The 27,664-nt window shown below is 41.2% G+C and overlaps 1 protein-coding gene across 1 annotated transcript; it reads right to left on the reverse strand.

Annotated features, from left to right (window-relative positions):
* Nucleotides 1-786: 786 nt before the first annotated feature.
* On the reverse strand, nt 787-25,565 carry ubap2l (ubiquitin associated protein 2-like). The gene is given in 31 exon segments (XM_054605656.1): nt 787-2,203; nt 3,029-3,138; nt 3,141-3,222; nt 3,342-3,409; nt 5,407-5,532; nt 6,814-6,919; nt 7,236-7,453; nt 7,595-7,676; nt 7,801-7,854; nt 7,963-8,051; nt 9,134-9,446; nt 9,740-9,806; nt 10,866-11,052; nt 11,160-11,199; nt 12,456-12,546; nt 12,850-13,022; nt 13,192-13,523; nt 13,676-13,874; nt 14,037-14,214; nt 14,585-14,670; nt 14,923-14,975; nt 15,089-15,148; nt 15,498-15,604; nt 16,454-16,498; nt 19,265-19,310; nt 19,461-19,562; nt 20,058-20,232; nt 21,208-21,318; nt 23,075-23,152; nt 24,109-24,246; nt 25,421-25,565. Coding segments are annotated over 30 exon segments (3,570 nt in total). The 5' UTR covers nt 24,205-24,246; nt 25,421-25,565; the 3' UTR covers nt 787-2,107.
* Nucleotides 25,566-27,664: the final 2,099 nt, after the last annotated feature.

The raw sequence follows: 27,664 nt of genomic DNA on the forward strand, positions 1-27,664 counted from the left end.
CAATGAACTGCTTGTTAAAGTGTTTGTGTGTTAAGGCGGAGTGCTGTTTCCGAGCAACGTCTCATCAGTGAGAACAATTCCAACGTGCATTATGACGCCAATCCGTCACCCGGGTAACAAGAGTTTATCCTATTTTCAAAGTGCAAAAGCTTTTTAATGATATAGTTGTGAATTAAATGCAGGAATGGGCTTATTAAGCATTTTGACTTTATAAATAGGCGTTTATCTGGAAGTATGGAGCCCATTCATGACGTTGACATTCTGCCAAACGGTTGTTAGGATATTTTAGTCACCCAAAATGCAGTCAAGTCCATGGCCTAAAGCTTTCCAGTAGTGTGGAAAAAAACATAAATAGCCAAAACATACAAATCAAAGCCTGTTAAGTTACTGTTGTTTAAATGTACTAGATTTAAAAAGTACAAGTTTCCCCATCTGAAATGTGGAGTAGTTGTATTCAGATGCTAAAAGGCATCCAAACCAGAAACAAATTAAATGTCTGGAGAAGTGCAGTTCCGATCCCCTGGAGTTTGTTGGATAACTCGGGCCTCTAACAGACACCTACCGTCCATCCTTTGAGTCAGATGGTTTCAGTAGTGCTAAACACTTGATGAAACTGCTTCTTACAGTGTTTGTGAATGTGTTGCTCCCCTTATATCAAGTATCAGTGACTTTAACGTTTCAAAGTGTCAGATGAATTAAGGCCAAGCCACATGAGGAAAAGTTTCTTGTAAGACATTCACATCCAAAATGATGAAAATGTTTTTTTTCTTGTTTATTTACTTAATATTTATATATTTTTACAAAATAAAAAAATGTATGAAACAAAAAGCTAACAAGTCTTAAAGGATTTTTGAGAAGGTAAAGGAGAAAGCCATCGAACAAACAGGGACTACAGTACTTGTGTTTTTTTATATATGTACAAGACAAGTTTATCCATTTAAATTGTTTTTAAAACGCACAGTACAAAAAGAAAAATAAATCACTGACAAAAAAACCCATAGTACAATTTTGTCCATCGGTGTTCAATGCTGCAGGTTTCCTTACAATGGGAGACAGGTGGTGGAGCGGGGAGGAGGTGGGGGGCCTCAAAAAAAACCAAAAACAAAATAAAACACACTGGAAGGCAGATTGGGTGTGTATTGGCCTTGGAAATCATTCAACTTCTCTTGCAGAATAAGTGGGGCCTTTATGCAACATATTTATAATTAATGGGAACAGTTACTGTACAAGTGTTGGATAATGAAAAATTCTGTGCTAGGCAAAAAACAAAGCACAGTACACAACCACAGCCCCCGTGTGTACAAACATGCACGCAGTCACATGACAAACACACTTTCCTCACAGTCCAAGCCAGTGAGCTTGCTTATATGTCTTTATATATAATATATCTATATTTGGTAAAAAATAAACCTCACAACTCTAGCAATTTAGAGAATTGTTTCTTCAAACTTAAAATTGACAAAAAAAAAAAAAAAAAAAAAAAAAAAACATTCAACAGCAATTAAGCAAATTTATGTGTTTGGGTATTCTGTGTGTTCCACCAAAAATTAGGGAGTGGGGGAGTTGAGGGTGAGAAATACAAAACCAGCCTGTCCCCCCCACCTTCAGATATTACTTCATTCCTCCCATTCTGCAAGAAAAAAAGGGGGCAGGGGGAAAGACACAAAAAAAAAAAAAAAAAAAAAAAAAAAAAAAAAAAAAAAAAAGACCATACAGCAAACGTTCATTCTTTTAGAAAACAGTTCTATGTTACATACAAGTCAAAGAAAATGGGTGGGGCTGGGGGATTAACACAATACAAATTCCCAACACGCAATACTTCACCTCTTGACGGTGGATTTCTATAACCATTTAGCTCCGATCTCCCCTCTCTTCTAAGCCCCTTCTGTCCCTCCCCCCCACCCATGCATCATTACAGTGCTGGTTCTCTCGGCACAGCACCTCCTCTGACCGCAGTCAGAGCTGCAGGAGTGCTGGGCCAAGAGACTGGGGAGGGAATCTCTGCAGGGGGAGGGGGAGTTTTATATGTGGAGGCTGTTTTGCGGAAGGAGTGATGAGCCCCCCTTCTAGCTTCGGTCAGCTGCGTGGGGGGCCCCCACAGTTGATGTTAGTTTGCCCCCCAGTTGTAGCTGTTGTATGCCGACTTGTTGATTTGAGACTTCTGCTGAATGGAGGCGTTCTGGCTGCGCTGTCCGGTGCCGCTCTGTGAGAGAGGACAGAGTTTATCTTTGAGCTGTCCCTTCATGCCATGTGTTTACACAAATATTGTGTAGCTTAGTGACTTAACCTATATACACTTTTATGATTCAAAGGAAAATATTAAATGGGATCGCAGGAGTTTGATAGGATCTACATTTACTTACAATCACATCTATATGTCAATGTATACACAGACCTCTCAGTCAAAGACATGCACACATAGGACAGACTAAAAGATCCTTTGGGTAAAAGCAGTCAAAAAACTCAGGTCTGAAATTAACAATCAGACTGAACCAGCCTGAAAAGAAGAGTTTCTTTCAGGCTCAGTGTGGTGCACTGCTTGTTGTGTTAAAGCACAACGGACCAACCACAGTATTTTTTTAACGTGATTTTACTTTTATTTCAAAAGCTAAACTACTTTTAAATGCATTTGCTTATCGTGAACTGTCAAAAAGCACAATCTCAACCCGTTACCCCTAGATGATTTTATGCAAGATCATTTTTCAACGATGGTAACAAGTATGAGCTTATGAGATTGGACGCAGGGATTTCCCCTGACGCACAAGCAGGTCGAAAGGAGAAAAACAGAGGTATGCCAAGTATGTGCCATACTGTGTATTTTAGCTGTTCCTCGTTACTAAGCAAATTAAATTCAATACCCACACAGGAACTTTCCCCCTCAATTTTCTACCTTGTTGAAAGCAAGACGAATCAGAACTAAAAGGCAACTAAGTATCTTTTTAATTGGTCCTAACCAACTGAACTGAACTACAGGTGTTAATCCCGACCTGCACCAACAGATGGAGACAAACAAAACATTGTACGCTACCTGTCCGTCCTGCTGCAGGTGGTGGTGCAGGATCTGAGAGTGGGGTTGTTGGTGCGGTGCCAGGATGTGCATGAAGGGGGCTGGGGCGTAGCCGGCAGCCGCCGGGGGTTGATGGGTCCTCCGCTACCCAGAGCCGAGGGCAGGCTGAACGAAGCTGCTGGTGTGCCAGCATGGAAACCCTGCTTCTCAAAGGACTGCAGGAGGAAGTGACACAAAGAACAAGACATGATATTTTTGCTTGATTCAAGCGGCAAGGAGGGGAAAAGTCTGCTTCTGTGAGGGAGGGCTTGAAATATTTATGATCTGTAGTTACCTGCGTCTTTGTGTAAACAGACCCTGAAATATCTGGTACCCCTGTGTTGCTTGATGTCACAGAGACTCCTGCAGAGACAGAGGAGAGAGGACACAACATGAGTCTTAAAACTGGGCATGTTAAGGGAGACTTGAGAAACACCCTCCATACAAACCATGGCCAGCCAGCTTCAGATTCTAACCAGCATAACTGCTACACGATGTGCCAACAACAAGGAATCTAATATGCAGAATTATATACGCACACTTTCTATATTTGTGTAAACACCTTCTCTTATTCAAGCATCTGAAAAAGAAAAATCTTATGACTTTAGAGCAAAAAAGGTTGACGGGAAATTTCGAGTATGAACATCTATGTCAGCTTGAGTTCATAGATGATGCGAGTAGAATTTCCCTTTAGTGAGGACAGCAGAGGCGACGAAGAGGGATGAAATGAAAAGGAAGGTGAGAGAGATGATGTCGCAGTGTATCAGTTCCAGTCAGCCACTGTAGTGTATCTGTTGGTTACTGCTGTGGTTGTTACCCCACATATCGCCATAGAGACGTAGAACAAGGTCAACTGGTGGGCAAATCAAAACTGGACAGGAATAACTGGTTCTAGCAAAACTCATTTTCGAGCGGCATTTACATTAAAAAGTGTTATTGACTTCAAGTTCCTGAACATTTTTTCTCAAAATCTGTGAGCAGATCAACCCGTTACATAAATCTTTTTTATGGCTTTATTTAGACATGATGGGACAGTTACGGAAAGAAGCAAGATGTAATATTTGGCATCTGAAACCATGGCTCTGATAGAAAACAGCAGTAAACTGGAACATATCTATATTAATGAAGAGTTGTTTGAGTTCGTTTACAGGCTGCATCAGTGAAGTTTTAAAAACGGTTGGAGCCTTAAATGCCCATTGTCTACATGAGAGCCCATCCACGTGTGCCACTGTAGTCTCTGCATTAATCTGAGAGCATCGATTCAGACTGTGCTGAAAGTGTTCTAGAAAATGTTAATAACGACAAAACATTAGAACTGCTGAATATATAAGTAAATCTGCCCTTAACAGACAACAGGATGAAACTACAATATCGTATACATGAGACAAGACTAGAAAAGTGTTGCACACCTTCATTATGACGGATCTCTGTACACAAAAAAAACAAACAAACAAAAAAAAACAAAACACAATGGACCACATAGCTGAATATAATGAAGAGCTCTCTTCTGACAGGTACTATGCAATAGATTTGATATTTCAAGCTGTCGTATTTGCAAAGAAAAAATTCCCCCTCATGCCATCACTGCAGTTAGAGGTCAAAATGGTGCCATTTCCTTCTTCATTGTACTTGGGGAACACATTCTTCATATAGATTTGTCACAGATATATCAAAATACAGACTCCAAAGATTATGGCAGAAAGACTTAAGATCAGAACCTCAGGCGCCCTTTACAAGGCAACCTTTTCTTCATTCAGGTACCATGCTGTGTAAAGAACAAGAGCATCAGTGTGAATACTGCTGCAGCTTCTTCAAACGACACACACACGCACACGCACACGCACGACATTTTGCTGTCTCCTCTCTCAGATTGTAACCTACTTCACCTCCAGGACAGTGGACTCGATACTCTGGAGATGTACAAACCAGCAATGACGACATGAGTGAAGAGCAAGCAACACAGAGGGGTAAATGGGACGGCATCAACCAGGGCAACTTATCAGCTTATGGCAGCCACAGCTCTTGTGACCTGCCACATTTTTGACTCTAAATCTGATAATTACGTTGCATAAATGTCAAGAATATAAAGAACAGATTGGATTGATGAGTTGCCCTGGAAGAGAACACTAAACAGACAGAATGGCAGACAAGGCTAGTAAGAGAGGCGGGCTGCATTGGACTGTCTAAAAGCAGATGTAGTGCGACGGGTCTTCCCACAGGCGCAGCTCATCAGCGATGAGGCAAAGGAACCAGAGCAAAGAGTGGGAGAAGGATGGTTGGTGACACAAGGAGGAAGACGGGAGGGATAGTTTTTTTTTGTTTTTTGTTTTTTCTTTATTTTGGCAGGTGGCGGCACTCACCGACTCCAGGCCCGGTGACAGAGCTGGCTGGCTTGTTTTGTGCAGAAGCGGCAGCGGCCACGGCAGTGCCGTATCCGCCCTTACAGAAATCCCCACTCCCTGAAGCCTGGCCCACATCCTCATAGCCTGCAACAGTCAGACACACAGCCACAGCCCACAGCGTTAGACACACCAGGCAGGGGAAACAGACCTGCCTCAAAGAGCATTTACAAACAACTCGTAGCGTTGGTCTGACACAGTGTACCACATGGACAGGTTTTACCAAATTGTGACAATACAGATAGTGTCAAGTCCTCTAGGAAACACATTATACCGAAATCCAAATACTTTACTGTTATTATCTGAACCTTGACACCAAATGCATTGTCCTGTGTGGCAAAACCTGTCAATCTGGTACAACAAGCAGGTCAGAAACAACACTAACATCATTTGTGAATACTATTTGACCCAAGTCTGAGGGGAGGAGGTGGGGGAAGTGAGGGGGCAGGCAGGTTGTGTGTGTGGGAGGAGGGGGGTTGGAGAGTGAGCTAGAGTTGGGTGATGGCAGAAAGCAGCAGATGGTGCAGCTTAGAACGAATAGGTGTTGCACATGTTGTGACCAAAGGTGGTTGTTGAGTGATGAATTAAAGTATGAAAATAAAAAAACAGCATCAATGATAAAGAGTAGATACCAGAAGGCCACTGTGAAGAAATGAAACCGCTGGGAAAAAACCGAGCTATAAGGAGAGTCATTTCAGGAGATATGGGAGGATGATCCGTTTGATGTTTTAAGGATGAATGTGGGTGAAGGAGATGTGGTGGAAGGTGAAGCCTTGAAGCAAACTCTATAGCAGAGCAAGCTATGGAAGACAGCAGGAGACCGATCATCTAACCCCTGTTAATTAAACTGGTATAGCCAGGAGCCATTGTTCAAGCCCATCTTCCCCGTCCCATCCAGTTTAAATGACAGTCTCATATATATTTCATCACGAGAAACCATTTAACAGAAGTGGCAGACATATTCATGCCATCTTAAAACAGCTCCATTATCGAGTTCCTTGTATGTACAGGCAATGAAAACTGTACACAAAACCAATAAACTGACACAATTTACCCTCAATGTTATCATGCTCAATCCAAAACATTCTGATAAGCTTTGGAGGTCAACAGCTCAAGTGAGAATCAGCATACAACAATGTGTAATGAACCATTAGCAACACAAGCGTAACAAAGGTCTTTACACAAGCATCATGTTTATGCTTGTAGACGCTGCAGAGCTCAAATGAAATATGCACTCCACGCCAATGACAAATCAATGGGCTCATTGTGAGAAACGGCGTTATTGGTAAGCAGGTATATAGAGCAGGACCTGCATGACCCCTAAAAAAAAAAAAAAAAATACAGCTTCAATAGCGTTTAGCGCCTCACCAGTGCTGTATCCATGGGAACCATAGCCACTAGCCTGCTGGAAGGGTGTGGCTGATGCATTGACGCCGACATTCACACCGTGCTGCTTTGACGAGGTAGGAGCCACCTGGACAAAAACAAAACCATGATGTGTCTAGTCATCGTGTCAGCAAGCGGTAACCAGAGTTTGTCTTGTCGGGGGGCCAAACAGGAATTGCCAAAAGGAAAACAAAAATGATCTTACATATACACACACATTACATTTAATTTGCTAGTCAGCTCTTGTCCAATCCCACCCATTTTCCTCATGCATTATGATGCGTATGTCCCTTATGAGAAGGTAGTGAAGACAGCAATACAAAAATGATAAAACTCAGGGTGGGAAAAGGACTGTAAAGCAAGCCAACAAGTTAGCTAGCTTGCGGAGACTTAAGTTTTCTCACCGGAAACACAGCAGGTCCGTACTGGAAGGTATTGGGCAGGCCCGGCATGCCAGTGTAGTATGGGAGGCTCGTGTAGCTGTAGCCAGGCGGCAGTGCGGGATTGAGGAAGGGCTGCTGTGCGGTGTGATGCGTCTGGGTCTGGTTCTGTTGTGTCTGAGCTAATGTGGTGGCTGGAGACGGGGATGATGCATCACCTCGACCAAACTTTGATAAGTCACCTGCAAATATGTGAAACAGAGGACGACAGGACAGGATTGAGGATAATCAAAAAAAGGGCCGATGTTTATAAGTTGAGCAAATAAAACTTCTTCAAGAGACAAAGTAAGCTCAACTTTAAACGCAATTGTTACATGGCTCACCAGAGTAAGGGTTGTTTGTCAGGCTGCCGTCTCTGCCAGTCAGTGCCGTTGTGGGAGTTGCAAACGGGATGCTGTAATAATCCTGGAAAGAAAAATATTTTTTTATAAAACAAACAAAAAAAAAATAGAAATGAGGCAATAAAGTACAACTCGTGCAAAATGTTTGTATTGCAGGAGTTTAAGAGTTTTAATAAATCAAAACTCACCAGCGGTATTCTTGTTTGCAGCATCTGTAGGTCATCATATCCATACACCTGGGGCTGAACAAAACGTGTGTAAGAAAACTGTGTTACGATATAAATATATATTAAAAAACCACCCTAAACAGGTAAAGCTCAGATCGAACTAAGATCCTGGCAGGAACTTACAGGGTAGGCGTGCAGTAGTCCAGGGGCCATGATGTATGGGTTGGGCAGTAGAGGGGGCACTCCAGGTGGCAAGTTTGGAGGTGCTTTCCCTGTAAACACAAAGCCCCGTCAAATGTAAGAATTGTATTAAAATAGATATTAAAGCCAATACTACAAATCTATTACCCGTTGCTTAAACTAGCAGGGCTTTCCAAAACAGCCTAAAGAAGCCAGCTAGTGGAGTCTGTGGGGACTCATTCAAATTCTTAAATGATATTTATAAACTGACACAACCTGCCATTTGTTTAATCAAAGTGCAGGTCTTTTGGCTCGTTAAAAGGACGGTGAGAATCAGTCACAAAGCTAAGAATCATAGTAGCCGGTCGTATACTTTATTGATGCTGATCTTTGGGCTTTAGGTGGGAGGTAGGAGGACACTTCCTGGTATTGCCCTCACTAGATTTACTGCTGTTCAGGCTAATTTCTATGTCTACATGGTAACTATAGCAACTGTTCACAACTTCTATTCAACCAAATACCATTGTAATTTGGGCAAAGTATTATGATCATATCATGAGTTACTCTGTGACACCAACCCCTAGTTTGCAATACGTCTTAGAGATGGTTCTGCTGTAAGAAATACTATGTAAATAAAAATGAATTCACCACTGATGGGTAACAAATACTACTGAAAACCTGCACAAACTACATTGTGATGAAGCTACAGAAGCTTCAGCTAATCCCTGCCAGCTGACCACGCAAACAACTATAAATCGGCACACATACATGGTCACATATGCATTACCACAATCAACAAGTACTCAAAAGGCAAAAGGAGATTAGAGAGGTTATTATTTATCACAAACTCCAAATAATGCTCACAGTACAGGAAGTGGCAAACCACAGATGAGGAAAAACAACTACGCATATATATGTATAATCCTGACAGTCCAGTTAACCAGCAAGTTTTATATTTATTCAGAATTGTGAGACCCTGACCTAAATTACCAAGACTACTATTAACTCACTGGTAACGGTTCCTGTAGCTTGACATCGCAAATCTAAAGTAAGCAAGGCAGGCACAAATACTTACAAAATAATATTGTTGAGCAATTTCCCAATGCAAGATTTGGATGTAAACTATCAAACACAAGATGTACTTTTCATGTTTGTGGTTGCGTTTATATCTAACCTGAGGATACCGCAGAACTGCGTAAAGATGAGGAAGTAGCTGAAGGAATGGCCGAGGCCGCTGAGGCGATTGAGGCAGCGACAGCTGGGGCACACATGGAGACAGTGTTAAGGCCCATGGCCAGACTGCTGACGGGGCCGAGGCCGGAGGGGGCTGAAACTGTGGCAGAGCCCATGGACGACGCATGAGGGGCCCCTAGTGACCCCTGTGCAGCAGCCACCGACGAAGAGGAGGGGACTGATGACGGTACAGCTGACACTGAGGAAGGGAAGGAGGAGGAGTGCAGGCTCGAGTCACCGTCTACGCTGGGATGCTGTAGAGACAAAAGGAAGAAGATAGAAAGATGTGGTTAGGATTGATGAGATTACATTTCCATTAGAGTGAATGGACATCTAATGTGTCCATCTGCCATCACAGGAAATACAGCTTTTAAAATGCTCAAAGATGGATGAAGATGCACCGTCCCACATAATCATGAACACACTACTCATGGTTTGTGTCTGGTTAAAATAACATCTAATCTTCTTAATGGGTCATAAAAATAGCAGAAGACATTATGCTATAGGTTCTGGTATACACAAGTACAGGAATATATAACCAGCTTACCAGAAGGCTTGAGTTGGATGTCCGGACTGAAGATGGAGCATGGCTGTTCTGATGCGATAGGTGAGAGCTGTAAAAACAGAGAAAGGTTCAGAACAACTATCAACTATCTATGATCCACATCATGTACTGATACTTGGGTCACCCAGAGGCAGAGTCCTGCATGGGTCCAGTTTTGCGAACCTGAACCCGCCCGCACACGCAAAGCGCAGCACAGGAACGGACTCATTACCAGCAATTATCTGCAAGTCACAACTGGACCCATCTCATCTGTTTATACAAGTCCTGCTATCCGACCCATGATTAAATACACAGTGCCTGGTTTAAATCACAAATCCAGCCACGCAGAAGTCTCCTTCACTGGCTGCCCTGGATGTCACGATGACAAGCACAGTATATCAGGAGATCAGTGATCAGGACACATAATGCAACATCGTAAACAACCAATCTGTGTTTAAATTGATACGAGGAGGGCTAGTCCCGATAGCACCACTGCTAATGGCCAATGAACAAAGATTCTGAATGTTTTAATCCATAAAAATACAATATTTTATTTCCTAATTATTTGTATTGTGTGTTTTTATGATGGGGGGAAAAAAACAAACAAAAGAAACTATAAATTACTATATCAAGTAAAAAGATAACAATCAGATATATTTATGTTTGTTATGTATATTTTGGATGGTGGCAAAAAAAATAATAGTCTGAAGCTTTGTAAACCAGCTGCTATAACCGAACAACAAAGGGATCTGTATCTGCCAATATTTATCATCAATGATCAGCAATTAGTATTGGTGGCAAAAAAAACGTGGTGAGGCATCTCTAAAAGTTATATTTACTCCCTTTTTTCTTTTGTGCTGATCAGATCTGTGACTCCGATGTGACCCGTGAGTTTTATGATCTGTTGCACCACAACTGTAGCTGTAATAAGTTATGCACATTTTCAGAAAACAAAACCTTGTTCTCAACGACTGCCCGCCTGCATTCAGTTCATTTTTACCATGGAACAACACTGTTACAACAGTTTTTGCGTGTTACCCAATCCGATGCATGACTCTGTCCAGAGGTCATTATTTAATATACTGTTAACTTCCATTTTATCATGCATGTTAATTTAACAGCATCTCACTTGTTGTGTTGAGGAGGGGGGTGGGTGCTTGGAGGCATGTCTTCACTGTGCCCCAGACCACTGTGGGACGTCTGATTGGATGTAGACATCAAGGAGGCAGAGCCACTGTCGACCATAGTGCCCATGCTGGAGACAGACGGGACTGAATCAGAGCCCTGCTTGACTGATACTGCAGAGCCTGCTGCAGCTGGAAAGCAAGAAAAGAAATTTCTGAAATAAATTTCAACCCAGAGTGATCCGAAAAAACGTCAACAATGCCGTTAAGAAAGGAAACAATCGTAAATAGACACTTACCTTCCACAGATTGTGTTGTTTGCATGGAAGTGAAGCCATTCTGTAAAACCAAAAATGAAGGCGGGGTCAGAGGTTTCCATAGAAATAGGCCATTCTTAAAAAAGGCATAATAAACAAGGATTTCCTAAATATTCAATTTATAGACGGATAAAAATAATCCCTCTCCAGCGTCTCTTATAACCCACTAGAAGTGTGTGGCGGTGTCTCTCTCTTATTTTTTTTGTGTTGGAGACGTTTCTTGGTATCAGCAATTATTGTATTTGGACCTCAAAAAGAGGTTTAGGCCCCAGCCAATAAGCTGCCCATTCTCATCCCCAGGTCAAACACACGGCACCCTTTAGTGACTGACACAAAGCGGCATGGAACGGGTTGTTACATCCCAGCGTGTTTTTATGTCCTTCAATGTGTATGCGTTTCCCTTGTCATATATGGAACATTCAGTGACCAAGCGGAGACACAGACACACAGAGAACAGCAAGCCCACAGCAGGATAAAGCCTGCTTTCAGCTGCATTAATTCAACATTGTGCACCTTCCCAGAGGTTTGTGAGGTGTGCACTTGTTTATTTGTGCTGAAGAACATAACCACCGTGAAACAATCAGAAGAAAAAAACAAAACATTCTTCTGAGTCACGGCTTTGTTCTCCCAACGCTGGTCACTCTCTTCATTCCCTCTCTACCTCACTCTCTCTCCTTCTATCATTGAGCTGGAGAGGAGAGGCAAAGTTTAAATGCTGTGTCTACAAGTAACAACCAACAATGAGACTATATATTATACCTTTAAGAAGCTGAAGGGTGTTGGGCTTTTGTAAACAGTCAAGCCAAGATGCTTTTTTGCTTTGCAGAGTGTTTTAACTTCAGGTCAGGTTTGTAAACAGTAGTGTATTACACCAATCACAATAAAACTGGAACAATGAGGGTATATATAAAAACCAGATTATTAAGAACACCTGCTCCCTTCCTAATTCTGAACACTGGAGTTCAGGAAAGGACCTTGAAATGATTTAAGATTTAACAAGAACTTCCATGAGACCCTTGATTGTATAAAACCGTGACTTCGACTAATGCAATTTGTGTGGAGCTCTGTATATTTTTAACCATACAATCTTTACAATTAGATATTAACACCAGGAGACTTCCTCATTAAACAAAAAGCCTTTCAATCCACAATAACAATTAGCTCCAAAGGACCATGTGGAGGTTAGGCATGTTGTACCCACTAGACACTGCTTTACCGACTAGAATAACACAACACCATATCAAATGTTTTACCACTTAAAGTGAAAAATGGGAATACCTTGGGCTGCATATCCTTCTGAGGGGAGGAAGAGGCTGAGGGAGGGTAGCGCCGAGTCTGGGACCCTCTCTGATCGTACAGGTCCATCTGACTGGAGTTGGAGAGAGCTGGAGTTGACTCACTGCAGATTGTTATGGTATTGACAAGATTGTGTTCTTAGAGAACAACTAGTGGTTCTGATGCAAACATTTATAACCACAACTTATGTTTTTAAGCACATTGAAGGACTAGAACATGCACTTAAATCTATCAGTACCAAACAGCACTTAAATGCTGCATATGAAAAAACAAATAACAAAACTTCAACTGCTTAATCTACATTCAAAATAAGAACAGCATAAATTGTGCAATAACGCATTTCACTGTGAAAACATACAATGTTGAATGTACCAACCTGTTAGTGCTAGTGTAGAGACTGTTCTGAACCTGGTTGGCTGATGTTGTGGTGGCGGGGGTGGACTCGTAGTCTGGTAGAACTGGTTCTGACCCAAACTGCAGCGCTCCAAACTGAAGATTGAGGCCTGTGATGTCTGCTGAGCCAGGCATCTCTACCGCCATTGCAGGAATCTGAGGGAGATGAAGGGCTCTATAAGACTTGGCACAAATGTCAGAGGATGTTATCTACTATCCCAGAACCAGGAGAATATTTTCACATCACATTCTTGCCATTCATAAAAATAAAAAAAAGATCCAATCACATTTAAAAAAAATGCTGTTATTTGAATTCAGTGGTTACCTTTGTTGTAATGGAAGTCTTCTTCTTCTGCTGTTTGAGTTTGTGTTGCTGCAACGGCAGTGGACTCGAACCATGGGCATCCGAGGAACTTGGGGAAACTTGATGACCTAGTGAAGGAGCTGCTGCCATTTTGGGAAGGGAGGAGGCAGGCGGGGGCACCACATGGGGCGAGGATGTTGTATGTTGTGGTAAGGTAGAAGACGAGGAGGAAGGAGGCAGGCCTTTGTCCTGCAGGAAAACATCCAACATGGACGAGGTTGAGGTGGCGGCCTGGTAGGGCTGCCGCTTCGTAAAGGGCGCATGGACCGCAGACTCCGCCTGAGCCTTCATATCTGTAAAATGGAAAGCAATAGATTAAAGTTATGACTGAAACCTGAGAGCAGTTTGGATATTCCTACATCAAGAAAGAGCTATGTAATTATCTTTAACTTGCTCAAGGGGGTTGCAGGAAGATCAGAGTAATTACAGTAGAATGTCATCTCACCGTACTGTCCCAGTGAGGTGGCACTGGTGTCCCAGGATGAAGGGGTTGTGTTAGGAGGTCCAGTCTGGGAGTGCTGGGCTGCCAGCTGGGCCAGTGCCTGGGCTGTTTTATACTGCTCCAGGAATTGAGAACCAGTGGTCCCTGTGCTCGCTCCTTTAGGGTCCCCCACATCCCCAAAGCCCTTGCTCAGCATGCTGACCTGCAATGTTGGCAGATTATGTCACTGTTATCACAATAATGAAAAACAATTGGTGCTACATGGCCATAGTTATGACCTCATGTCCATGGCCCCATCCCTTTCCTGTGTGGTTGAGATATAAACTTTAAAAATGCTTTTGTTATATTTTGTGCGGAGTCTCACCATGCTGTGCTGGGTGTAAGGGGTGCTGGACGATGTTTGGGAGAGCGGCGCTCCTTGCTTGGAGTTGCTGAAAACCAGTGACTGGGACAAAGATGGGGGCTGGGTGGCCTCCATGGGGGGGTTTTCGGTCTCTGAGGAGGATGGAGGAGTCTTCCCAAGCAGCACTGCAAGGTCAATCCTATAGCACGGCAGAAATATTCATATTCAGAAAGCCATTTGAAATGTGATCCGTGTCAACTGTACCTTTATTTGTACCACAACTACAAATATATTTTTTTGGACTGCAACTAATATTTTTCTTTTTTATTAAACTGCTGATTATTTTTTAACTAATTGTTTGGTCTATTAAACATCAGAAAATAGTAAAAAAACTGTCCATCATAATTTTCCAAGGAAACAAAGTTAAACTTCATAATTCATAAAGCATAACCAAGAAAATATTTTTGAAATTTAGCCAAGGAAACCGTGAACCCAAGCAAATGTAATTATTCTCTCGACCCATTCCTGGAAAACATGAGTCGAGCTAATGAAGAGCACAAGTGACCCACCTCTGTCCTTTGGTGATGGTCACATTCTCTTGAGGCTGAGGGACGGACGCCACACTGGAAGCGGTGAATATCTTGGTCTCTGAAAGCTGCAAAGGATCAGAGACGGAAGAGTTTTAGTTTGAAGAACAAAAGTTCACATGATTTGCGGCTGTATGCCTCCCCAAACCAGTCCAGTTGCAGTTTGCATCCATGTCTGTCCACAATTTCTTAACTTTATCAGACAAGAAATTTGTGTAAAATAGATTGAGTGTTCCTTAAATAAACTTTGCTAAAATTATAACTTCTGATTTTTAAGTTATAACTTAATGTCATATTTATATATACTCAGAAACACTCACATCCTCATTCCAGTCCTCAGTGCCCCACTCCTCTGTGGCAGACCTCCAGGCGCCTGTGAGTCAAAGAGAAACAGTTCAATACTACCGAGATAAAAAATAAAAAGGGAGATTCAAACAGAATAAGGGATGCATAAAAAAAACAAAACATAAGTGAAGACAGGTTTACCCGGAGCAGAGTCAAACTTGGGCGGGTAATTTGTTCCCTCTCCTGCAGCATATTCCAACCCTAGAGACAAAGACAGAGGTGAGGAGATCAAAGTTGAATGTAATGAAAAGAGATGATTATACTTGAGTCAACTGGACAAACAGAGATCTCGATGTAAAGATCTAAGAGGAGTACCACGCTGTTGGGATTTGTCACAGTGTGCATTGTTAATGAAGAAAGCCTCACAAATCTGCATCAAAAAGCGAGTGCCCTTTGAACGGATGTGAACCTTCCTTTCATCTTTACCGCAGGAGCATCTTTGGGATGCTGATAATGATTTTTTAAAACTGTTTGGATGGTAAACAGATAATTCATTGATAAGATTAACCCCCCCTTATTGGAGGGAAATCTTTTAAATAAATTAACTTACTAGCTCCGTCCTCGAGCTCTGCGCTTCCTGTGTTGTTCCAGGTGCTGCCCCCTCCATAGTTTTCTTCTGTCTGGGATGGCTCCGCATAGTCAGCAGGGTTGAATGTTCTGGGGAAGAAAGCAATAAGTGGGTTGAGTTGAGAATTGAGTAATCGAGTATGTACTGGCCACATTTGAAGGGCTGTCATCACTACAAGAAAAGACTTCAGCCATGACTGGGGGCACACACAATAATCTGGGGTCCAATTTTAACTTACCTTCTACAGGTCAAAGTTTTGAAAATGTCAAGCAGAAGCAGACCCCAATTCAATTCTTAAGAGCTTCAAACCACTAGTGAGCTGGTTGGTTTTGCGCCTGAATATTGCACTCCGAGTACTGTTTGAAAAAATCCACAGCTCTGCTCTTATCGTCATTAGACTTTTAAGCTTATGGAAACACTTCAGAAAGGAGTGACTGGGTGTTGTAGCAGGAAGAGGAAATGATAAGAGGCTAAAGTGAATGCATTAATGTCTTTGAGAGTTTTTACAGTCAAGACATGCAAATAAGGACGTGTGAGCATCCAAATACTGTTTATTTTGTTTCTCAACAACTCTTTCCTGGTACTGCACGTCTTTCATTAATCTGGCACATCCGTGCATGCTGGGGAAAATTACAGCTGGTGCAACCTAGCAACATGATAAAGTAAAAGACTTTTCTTTTGAGTCAAGCCAAGCTAAACTAAGCTGCTTTCGTTATTTGTCCAAGATCCTTCCTGTGAAATTCTGAAGGCACTTATGGCTTGTATGAGCAGATTTAACATTACATTTTAGGAATTTCTTTTTTTATATACTGTTAATAAAATGTAGAGTTATACTTTGTTTTGATAATATCTTATATAAAACATCCTGTTTTATGTCACTTAAAAGTCTCCCTACAGAAAAACAAGAATAACAGACACACCAGAGGCGATGCACTCACCTCTCACCTCCTGCAATATCATATCTGGGCCCCTTATCAATCTGGCTTTAGAGGAAAAATAATGGCAACAATTACAAGAAGCACAACAAAGTAAAAGTAGAAGATAAAGCTTTTGTTTTTCAGACCACAATCCAGAGCAGCAGCGTGAGCAAAAATGCCTTCGATCTGCCTGTGCCAGTAATGTAACAAACACCCGACGCCACCTGTCACTCACTCCACAGTGCAAGGCAAGCCAGTGTGATTTTAGTCATGGTGGGCAAATACACAGTCCAAGAAACCCAACCTATCAGAAGTATACACAATGCAGCCACAAACACAGAAACTTTTGCTAGATGAGAGCAGTTGTGCAAGAGTAAATGCAGTAATCTTTCCTTTGATGCAGTAAATGCCTAAACAATCTCAGGGATTTCAATGATACCTTCTATCACACAGCCGCATCATCTCAGAGCTATTGCTGACCAGTCATACAGGATCCTGATATAAATGCATCAGTCAGCATTCAATATCTCCTACATTGATAGAAATCACCATCTTTAGTCAACTAGTCGTATTTGATCTCACCGTTCTATTTGTAAAAATTTAAAAATGAAGAACACACACTTTGTGCTAAACGCTGACCAGTTTCAAATTGAACTGGCGAAATTCAGATAAACAGCTCAGCCTCCACCGGAGGAAAAAACATACTTACTTTAGTCTTTTTAGCCGCGTCCTAAAATTGTAACCATTTTCAGGAGGGTTATATTCATGCTTATTTGGCCAGGCCTCTATAGATACAACTAACTGGGAGTCCTATCTCTTCCCTCAGTTTCTTTTCTGCACACTCAACCACAGAACTCAAATACAAAAGGCAGCTAACAGTTAACCCAAAGAGGCAGCGCTGTAAATGTGCCAACCAATGCTGTGGTACAAGTGAATACGACTGCCTATTTAATGGATGCATCCTTAAAGCCAGGCAACATCAGCAATGGAGGAGGTTTATATATGCAGCCGTGTTACATGCTGCAGTTATGGCCAACGCCACTCTGGATGCAACATTACTGTTTGTGCCTCAATCTGAAGGGGCAGGGATTCAACATCAATTCAACACAGTTTTTAGAACCATGATCCGTTGCACCAACGAGGGGTTAAGACTAAATACTAATTATATTCAGACAAAACATCCATATTCTCCTACAAGGTGACACAATCTCAAATAAGAGGGAAAAGGTGATCCCAAACTAATATTGTGCCAAACACAGAGAACTTCCTTCAACAGTGTTGTCCAACTGGGGCAGCTTTAAAGATTGAGTATCTTCTGTATTGCATTAAATAATAAAATGAATGTGTCTGAAATTCTTGGCACCCTGAGGTTTGAATATATTGTCTGCTTTATTTGTCTTACACCAACATTTTTGGATAATATTAATTCATATATTAATAACAAACCCTATCATCCTAACCATTTTAGTTTTATTACAACTTTAGAACAAATTTTTGATCAGCTTATTCTTCAGCAATGAAGTTTGGTACACTCGTCCCTCGTGAGCTCACAGTTTTCATTAAGTTTAAATCAGGGCATGCTAACATTTTCAAGCAGAATATATGTATGTGAGGTGAATGGTACATGCTATTCATATTAAATGTACTAGCACAAGGTACCAATGATGCACACACGAATGCAACCCACTGTAATAAACTGATCAAAGACCTTATCTGCTTTAAGGCCGCTTCCTTTAAAGACACGTTTCATTTAAGCCACCGCATTTGCGTGACACTGAAGCCACGCTGGTAAACTGTGTCTGCTAGCAGCAAGAAGCAAAAGCAATCATAGAACTGTTGTGTGGTGTGAGGTGGGGGGGTTAGGTAACATGAAAACACCTCAGCTACCACTGCATGCAATTGTAGGTGCGAAGCCCCAGCACTTAATTATGATCAATATGAAACAAAGCATATTGTAGTGTTCCTTGAGATATGCAAGTCAATATCTGGGTCCACACTTCACGAATACACCTAAATTGTTTGACATTTTCACAGTATCATGGAAACACAGAGCATACACATAAAACCTAAAAGACATGTGAGGTTTTGGTATGGCAATTAAAGAGCACCACCACTTGAGCAAATATTTGTGAACTAAATCAAAACACCTTTAGTTTTCATTCAAGTACCTTTACCTTCTGAACCTGTGTTCAAGTATATTTATGGCATGATCATGTAGCTTTGAAGCACACACCCGAAAGAGTAAAAATTACATTCAGGCTTCTCTTGGGAGGAAACCACTCAGCCGCTGACATCACGTGTGCTACTTCAGCAGATCAAGATTAAAAACAAGATTGTAAGATCTATAACTTCCCACCTAACCGCCTATAGACAAAAGGCAGGGAATTTGTCCTGACAACTAAAATTTTTCCACCATTAAATGATCAAATTTAGCTAGACTGCTCACTTGAGAGAAGTACCTCATCTGTTATGACACCAACTGATCAAGATACCAGTATAAAACGCTAATTCATCAACTGACATATTATTAACTGCACACACACACACAGAAACACACACAATACACAGAAAAAGCAAATTACAACTGAATTATGCTGCATTTTAGGGCCAGAGAGCAGAAACAACCTCTCGAGTGGATCTTTCAAATTTTCACTCAAAATAAAATGTTTAGACATCGTGAGAGTTATTCTGCCCACGCTGTTCTATCCCATTGGCCCTCCTTTGGATTAAGGCTAAACAATAGGCTGGGGTCCTGCTCTCTGGTGACCATGGCAACGGGTAAGAGTGGAACAAAAGGCCCTCCATTTTTAGGCAACACAGGTGTTCTCTTACCCCATGCCCTGTGCCGAAAATCTGCCTCCTCGCCTTCCAGATACTCCTGGGGAGATAACAAAAGCTTACTTCAGTTTCTTAGCTTGACAACTATTGTCACAAAGAATGGCGGCGGTTTAAGTAAAAACCCTCCATAGATACTGACTTGTTTTGATTAGAAACACATCTTTGTCTAAAGAGGATTACAGCCACTTACCAACAGTCCCTCTTCCTCTGCCTCTTCCCCTTCGGCCTCGCTCTGCACCTCTTCCAGCTATTCCAGCCTTGGCTCCATCCAAGCCATTCTCCTGACCACGAACTTGAGAGAGAACAGCTCAAATTTAGACACTACACTGCATGCAAAATGTCAAAATAAATCATATAAACTACAATGTGGTACAGTTTAGAGAGAAACTATCAAACATAATGGTTCTCAATCACTGTCCCCACTTCAGGACCACAGTTAAACAGGGGCTTAAAAGGGTCAACTGGTGTGCTGCATATAACTAACCTTTATTTATGTAGGATAATCACATTGAGATTATGCAAACCAAACACTTTTACCATTTCTGGAACACAAGAACTTTCATTTTGAAATACCGCCTTATTTGACAAAAGACTGTCTATTCACAAATTGCAGATAAGTTAATGAGTTAAGTAGAGTGTAGAGAGGAAATAATCTCAATTTGTAAATTGTAGAGTGCCTGAAGCAATTTTGATTGCACCAATGCTTTGTTCGGCGACAAAAATAATGATGTTTTATTTTTAAGAAACCTAAAAAAAAAATGAAATAATGAGAATGGTAAACACTTACACTCTCGTCCCCTGCTGGCTCCGCGGCCCCTGCGTGGAGCTCCACCTCGGCGACGTGCTACATCTTTCTCTCCTCCTTTCTCCCTATTCTCTTTTCCTTCCTCTCCTATCTCTGCCTGGCTAGTCTCCTTCTGGCCTGAGACACCTTTCTTCTTTCCCACCATTTCCCAGGAGTCCTTAGGAAGAAATAAAGACAGCGTTACACTGCTGGACTCATTGACTTTGTACCGAGATACAATGATAAAAAACAACCACTGAGGATAAGTGAAGGTTAATTTAAGTATAACTAGATCACTGCCAGAACAACGGACCCTGCCAAGATATGAAAATGTAGGAAAAAATCTTATGTACTAAAAGAAATGTATTCATAAACTAACGGGTTGGATGTTGAGTGTTGCCTGGTGGTCAGTATAGCATTGACTAGTGGTCAGTATAGCATTGACTAGTGGTCAGTATAGCATTGACTAGTGAGCTAACGGGTTATTAAGAAATAGTTTCTGGTGGTCTTTCTCACCATGTGGTAAGTCTACATGTGACTAATTCTGATGCGAGTTTGTTACAGATTCAGCAATTTAAGGTTGGGTGGGCAAGACGTGGCCGGAGCTATTTTAAAATCAATATGTTCAAGTAGGCACAAGTATATCAAAGCTTGTATGCAACTATGAGGCCCCTTCAATTTCATCCTTGCTGCACTTGTGTCGCAGGCAAGGCCAACTCATACACTGTTATTTTAAAGAACTGGTCATAGATGAAAATATTAGTCAATTACCGTTTTCACTTCTTGTTCGATAACATAATTGAGACAAAATGTGAGGCAGTTATACATTTGTGAAAGGGTTCTTTCTTCTTAACTGTTCAGTAAAAAATATACTAGGAGCATGCAGAGGTGACATTGTGACCAAAAGGGGACTTAGAAAAAACGTGTTCACGGCCAATATCTTTTTGCATTTTTTACCTTTACATACAACTTTGCCTAAGCTAGGAAAACCTGCCTCTGTCCATGTCCCCACAATGTTGTACCTTCACATGATCCCTACTCATACAGTGGAAGATGTTATTCCACTATCGTAGTTATCTAACCAAACGTAGCACTGATCTCTCCAGGACCTGTCCCTCACTGCGCTAAGCCCTCACACAAAGCCAATACTCACGGTGTCTGGGCTACCCTCCAGCAACACGTTAATGGCTCTGTTGACATCCCCGTTGCAATCGTGCAGTGCGATCATAGACTCATCCTGGTCCTTGCCTGTGATGTCAATCAGCTGCAAAATAAAATAGTGTCATGATGAGGGACAGGGGTGACTCCTGGCTGACACTTCTGCAAAATGTTTTTTAAAAATAAAATAATAAACATACATACATCCAAACACTGGGTTAGCTACAGATTATATAGCTACTGAAATGACCAAGATTCTGCATCTTGGTCATTTCAGTAGCTATAACACAGGGTTCATTTTCCTAAAAAACTGGCACCACGCTCACTTTCATTTCCTTTTTTAATTACTTCACACTATAATTGAGTATGCAAAAGTAAACTGTTATCAAATGGTCCTGATGACCATTTACAGAACTTTCTGACCTTAGATGCCATTTTAGGGTCTTATTTTTTAACTTGGACTTAATCATTAATCACATAGAATTTAATACCAGATCCGTTATAACGACTCTGAAAAGACATCTAGAGGCGTATCAATAGGATTAAAAGGTTATCGGTCTTGACTGTAGGCATGTTATTAAGTGTGTGATGGAGTTGAGCTAGAGCAGTTCACTAGTTTGTCAAACTAGTAACTGAAACGGCTAAGACTAATTAAATAAGAGCAGCCGTTGATACCCAGGGTCGCATCTCTGATGGTTTTTTCTTCTTCTGCCAGATGCTATAAGCTAACAGGTGTTAGAAGCAAACACTATTTGCATGAGGGCGGAATACTCAATGTGGCTATTTACACTCGAGTGTATATACCACGGCACCAAAGCTAATCGCTTAGCTAATTGTTTAGCTGCAACTGTATTTTAAGGATTTTGGAACTTTTTTTAGATTGTCAGGCTGGAACCAAGACCCAGCCCAACCCCCCCTCCCTCATCGCCTGTCCCAGCCAAAGTCCCTTCACGCTAGCAGCTACAAGGAAGATGACAAAAGGGGAGGGTGGACAACTGTCATAGCGATGTCACCCAGTATATTGTCAAAGGCCAGTCCCATTCTCAACAGTGAAGTCAGAGGGATTGCGGTTAGAACTAAGTCTGTCAGTGTATATTGAGTTGTTTAAAACAGTTATTAATAAGGGGAGCAGCTCTGTGGTTGAACTTGAATATGCCCTTTGCTAAGAATATTGTTTATTTTATATATTTGTTGATTTATTTACATGTGTTGTTGGCATTGAAATAGCAGGTCTACAATAGTGAGTTTTTTTTAAACAATGCTGTTGTTGCTGCTCAAGAATAACGATTTGTTTACATACAAATAAATCAATGCAGATTCTTTTCTAATTAATTGTCTTTTTCTTTCATAAATAAAAAAAATCTAAAAGAACCGCCAAGAGTATTGATAAGGAACCGAACCTAGAAGCAGCATCGATAAGAGTACTAGTCTCGATAAAATCCTAACGATATCCATCCCTACTTTCACCACATACCTTCTCTCTTTAAAGTACTACAACAACTATTACTACTAAATCTTTTTGCAATAAAGGACCTTTCCCATAACTGAGATTGTGCCTTAGCCTTCCGATCAATACCACATTTTACACAATAAGTTTTAGTACTATTTCAATAATATTAGCCACCATTGCAGACTTAATATAATGAACTGGATGCTGCGTCACTGACTTGGTGGTTTCTGACAGGCCAAACATGCAATAATGACTTTATATGGAATATGCAAAACGTACACGCCCAATGCAAGACACAATAGACGTCATATGTACCACAGCTAAAACACAAAGTAGTGCTACTTTACTATAAGGAGCAGAAAAAAATACACAGGTAAGCTGAACTAGGACAAAAGATTGTGCAATTGCTCACCTGTTTGACCTTCTCTTCAAAGTCTGCATCATTGTGGTCTGAAATCATCTGCGCAAGTCGGATCTGCTCTGCAGTAGCCTATTCAAAGGGAAGCAAACGCCCAATATTTATAACAAACAGAAGCACAAGATTTGAATTCTTGAACAACTCATATTTAGCCAGTAATCTACCGGCAACATGCCAAGGTGTCCTTGAACAAGACACCTAACCCCAAGTTGCTCCCCGGGCACTTCATTGCAGCCCACTGCTCCTCTGGGATGGGTTAAATGCAGAGAAATAATTTCCCCGTTGTGGGACTAATAAAGGCTTAATTAATTATTATTATTATAATAATAATCACTAGAAATAAATAAGCACCTGCTAAAACCAGTGTAAATGATGGCTGTGCCAAGTAAACATCACAAGTCACCTGCCACTATGGCATATCGGTTTTCCTTATAGTAAGTAATATTAAATTATAAATATTTGAAAATTAATTAAAAATAGATTTCACAGGTGGCAGACAAAAAAAGTGGCTTGTTGAAATGTTCAGTGACCTGCCCAAGAAGCAGGTGAGGAAAAAAATTGATTCCGACAGGGAGTACAGCTACTAGAAGTCTAGTTATCATTTCGATCCACACATGCTTAAAGACTTGACAAAAAGCTACATTCTAACTATCACACTTGTTGACCAGCTTGATGTAAGCTGGTCAACTTAAGCCAGTGAGAGATGATCAGTGACTTTCAGACTTGTGTTATCCCCAATGCCCCAAACTATTATTATGATTATCCTATAGTACATTCTTAGCTCTGAATCTTATCAAAAGAAAATGTAATAAAGTTTTAACCGGCAATGTTTTTCACAACCTCTTAGAGAGCACATTATGTTGACCCATGCGTTATGTATTAGAAGTTGTATTGAATACTATGCAGCTTTGTAGAGACTGTGTCTACAAAAACAAGTGACATCGAGTAATAAATGACTTTGCCTCTACTCAACCCTGGTGCAAATCACTGTGCATCTGGGCAGTGTGACAGGTGGTGAGTGAGGGTACCTGAGGCCTCTGCTTGTGCTGTGTCTGACTCTGTGTCTGTCCCGGTGTCTGCTCCCAGCTGCCACGGGCTCGGTTCCCGCCCATGGACGTCATCATTTACAGTATATACAAATAACAGTATTTACAAAGGAATAACACCTGAGGAGAGAGAGAGTGGAGAGGAGGCATTACAGACCTGCGACTATGACCTATTTATGCCACAATGAACATGTCTGGTGCTGTTGAATACTACTTCCTCAAACTGCATGGTGGCTTATTGCCTGATGGGGGGTAGCTAGCAGCGCTGTCAAGAAAACAGCATCAGCTTTGTTCCCAGAGATGCCTGGACGTTGACAAAGGGTGTTTTCAGCCCCTTTCTATGGCAATGTCTAAAGCCAAAGCTATCCGCGGGGTTGACCCGGGAAGCAGGAGTCATGGTACACTGGGTGCTGATGCAGTCAAGGCTTACAAGTGCATAACGTTAGCTTATTTACCTCTTCAGAGCATTACGCAACGCTATCTATATCAAAATAGCCTTGGTGGTGTTTAGTCAACCTGTGTGCAATATATCACTTCAAACCCATCACACATGGATCTACATTGTCTGAAACACCAGACGAGAGAGACAAAACACAAACACATAGTTCACGCATCCGTCTGCATCGTGTTTCGATAGCCAATTGTTCACCTTGCCATCGACAGCTTAGTCTCGCATACGTTACGTAAACCCCGTTTGCACTAACGTTAACGTGAGCCCAACACCAGCCTGAAGCCGGGGCCCGTCCAGCATACCCAACTCCATCTACAGCCACATGGCCGACATGCTAGCCGACTCGCTAATCCTTGAGGCGAAAGCATCCAGCGCTGAGGTGTTGGAGGGCTTCCGCTTCTGGAGGCTTCACCTCATGGCGACAACGAGGCTACTTCTACCAGCTAACCAGCTAACCTAGCGTCGACAGCCGGCTACACAACGCTTAGTGTGAGCGGACTTAGCTTGATAGCCACAAGTTAAGTAGCTAATAAGCTACAAGCAAGCAGTGAAGCTTTAATGTTCGACCAAACCCAACCCGCCCATGCCACTTTACTACCACCAGCTGTCTGCTAACGCATGCTAGCCATGCTAACTCAACCGACCCACGTCGCTTCGCACAGCTAGGCGACGTTGGTCAGTTAGCTAGCTAGCTAGCTTAGCAAGTAGCCGCTTCTCAAACGGCCCCTCCGCTCCGCAGCGACCCGGCGCCGCTGCGTGTCTGGCGGCCGGGCTCTAACGCAGACCGAGGCTGAACGTGGGCCTGCAGGCCGCTACATGAAGATAATAACAGGCGATACTGACCAGAAACCCGGCTCAATATTAGACACCGCTACACAACCGGCCGACAAGTGGTCTCGTTGTCGACCTCCTAGTCGGATTCAGGACAGGGTATAGTTCCTGAGCCCCGAGTTGATACAACTAAGTTTGGGGAAATATAGCGAACCGACTCGCTCGCACAATAAGCGAGAGACTGAATTTACCTGTTTCTTTTCCACTCTGACACCGCGGAGAGCGACGTCACGTGGTCTGTGGGGCGCTTCGCGGAAACTGGACCCACAACATGTGATCACACGCTGGTGTAATGTTATCAGCGGGGGTAGGACATGTATTGGTGGGGATGCACCACACAGATAATACATGTTGGCAAACCTATGAGGGATTGCTTTTATCTAATAAGAATTACATGTATGGCATGGCTCCCAGCAGACCACATGCCACTAATACACTGTGCAATACAACAGTTATAATAGTTTCTGTCTGTATATATAATATTTCAGTTACTTTGGATTCTTTACTGTTTTTTACTGTTTTTTATTGCTCATTTGCTTATTTATAATACTTGTTTTTTTTACTATGTCTCTTGTTTGCACTATCCCCTCTGCTGCTGTAATCCTGTACATTTCCTCGCTGCGGGACTAATAAAGGATTATCTTATTTTATCTTATCTTATCTTATCTTATCTTATTTCAGTGAGAGCCATGAACTTACAGCAAATATTCAGAAAGAGGTTTCACATGTTAGAGCACCACAAGAGAAAGGTTTAAAGTTATGAAAACAGATGATTACAAATATAAAATAGAGACAATAAAATGCATAAAAGAAAGCACAGAAATGACAATCAAAAGCAGCATACACCACATAATACACAGTACATAACAATAACTTTACACAAGATTTCTTAAATTGTACAAATGTGTCTATGTGCTACATAAATAAGTGTATAGCTACAAGCATGGTTCATTAATACAATATACATTAAAGTATATATGCAATGTGTTATGTAAATGCAGTCACTATGCATTAATGATAGAACAATGTGTAATATTGTTAAGTAGTATAAAAAACACGCTAGTTTAATATTATCAGCTGAGGTAGGACATGTCAGTAGTGGGGATGCACCACACAGATAATACATTTAGGCAAACTGAGAGATGAGACGTATGAGGGATTGCATTTATCTAATAAGAATTACATGTATGACATTTCAGTGAGAGCCATGAACTTGTCAGTATGAACTTACAGCAAATATTCAGGTTTTACATGTTAGAGCAGCACAAGAGAAAGGTTTAAAGTTATGAAAACAGATGATTAAAAATATAAAATAGAGACAATAAAATGCACAAAAGAAAGCACAGAAATGACAATCAAAAGCGGCATACACCACATCATACACACTACATAAAAATAACTTTACACAAGATTTCTTAATAAATTGTGCAAATGTGTCTATGTGCTACATAAATAAGTGTACAGCTACAAGCATGGATCATTAATACAATATACATTAAAGTATATATGCGATGTGTTATGTAAATGCAGTCACTATGCATTAATGATAGAACAATGTGTAATATTGTTAAGTAGTATAAAAAACAAGAAAATAAGTAATATAAACAGAATAAAATTGTTACCACTAATTCTACTAATACTATGAAGACTACTACTACCACTAGTAATGATATTATCATAATGTAATATATATACAGTACCAGTCAAAAGTTTGGACACACCTTCTCATTCAATGTTTTTTCTTTATTTTTTTTCTACATTGTAGATTAATATTGAAGACATCCAAACTATGAAGGAACACATATGGAATTATGTGGTAAACAAACAAACGCTCAACAAACCAGAATATGTTTTATATTTTAGATTCTTCAAAGTAGTTGAATGAGAAGGTGTGTCCAAACTTTTGACTGGTACTGTATATAATCCAGTAGAAAGTGCAGTGATATTGTTGTAAAAAGGCTTATTTTAATGCACAACAGTTAGCCCTATAATATATGAAAAATCATTATGCCAAATTATCTTAAATGTTTGGATCACATTTTAGTCAAAAATAAACAAATGTACAAAATACACAGGGTACAATACAAAACAGATCCAAGTAGGTTTAAGGGTCCTGTGACATATTGGGCTAAAAAAAAGAAGCAGAATGTTGTGCAAAATGTGAATTAAACTTTTGCAGGCTGTTTGACCAGCCTGCGCGTCCTTACACCGTCATTACGGTAATACGAGGAGTCGCAAATAGGTTGTCGCTGTCGC

This window comes from Anoplopoma fimbria, chromosome 10 (genome assembly GCF_027596085.1).
Source record: "Anoplopoma fimbria isolate UVic2021 breed Golden Eagle Sablefish chromosome 10, Afim_UVic_2022, whole genome shotgun sequence".
NCBI lineage: Eukaryota > Metazoa > Chordata > Actinopteri > Perciformes > Anoplopomatidae > Anoplopoma > Anoplopoma fimbria.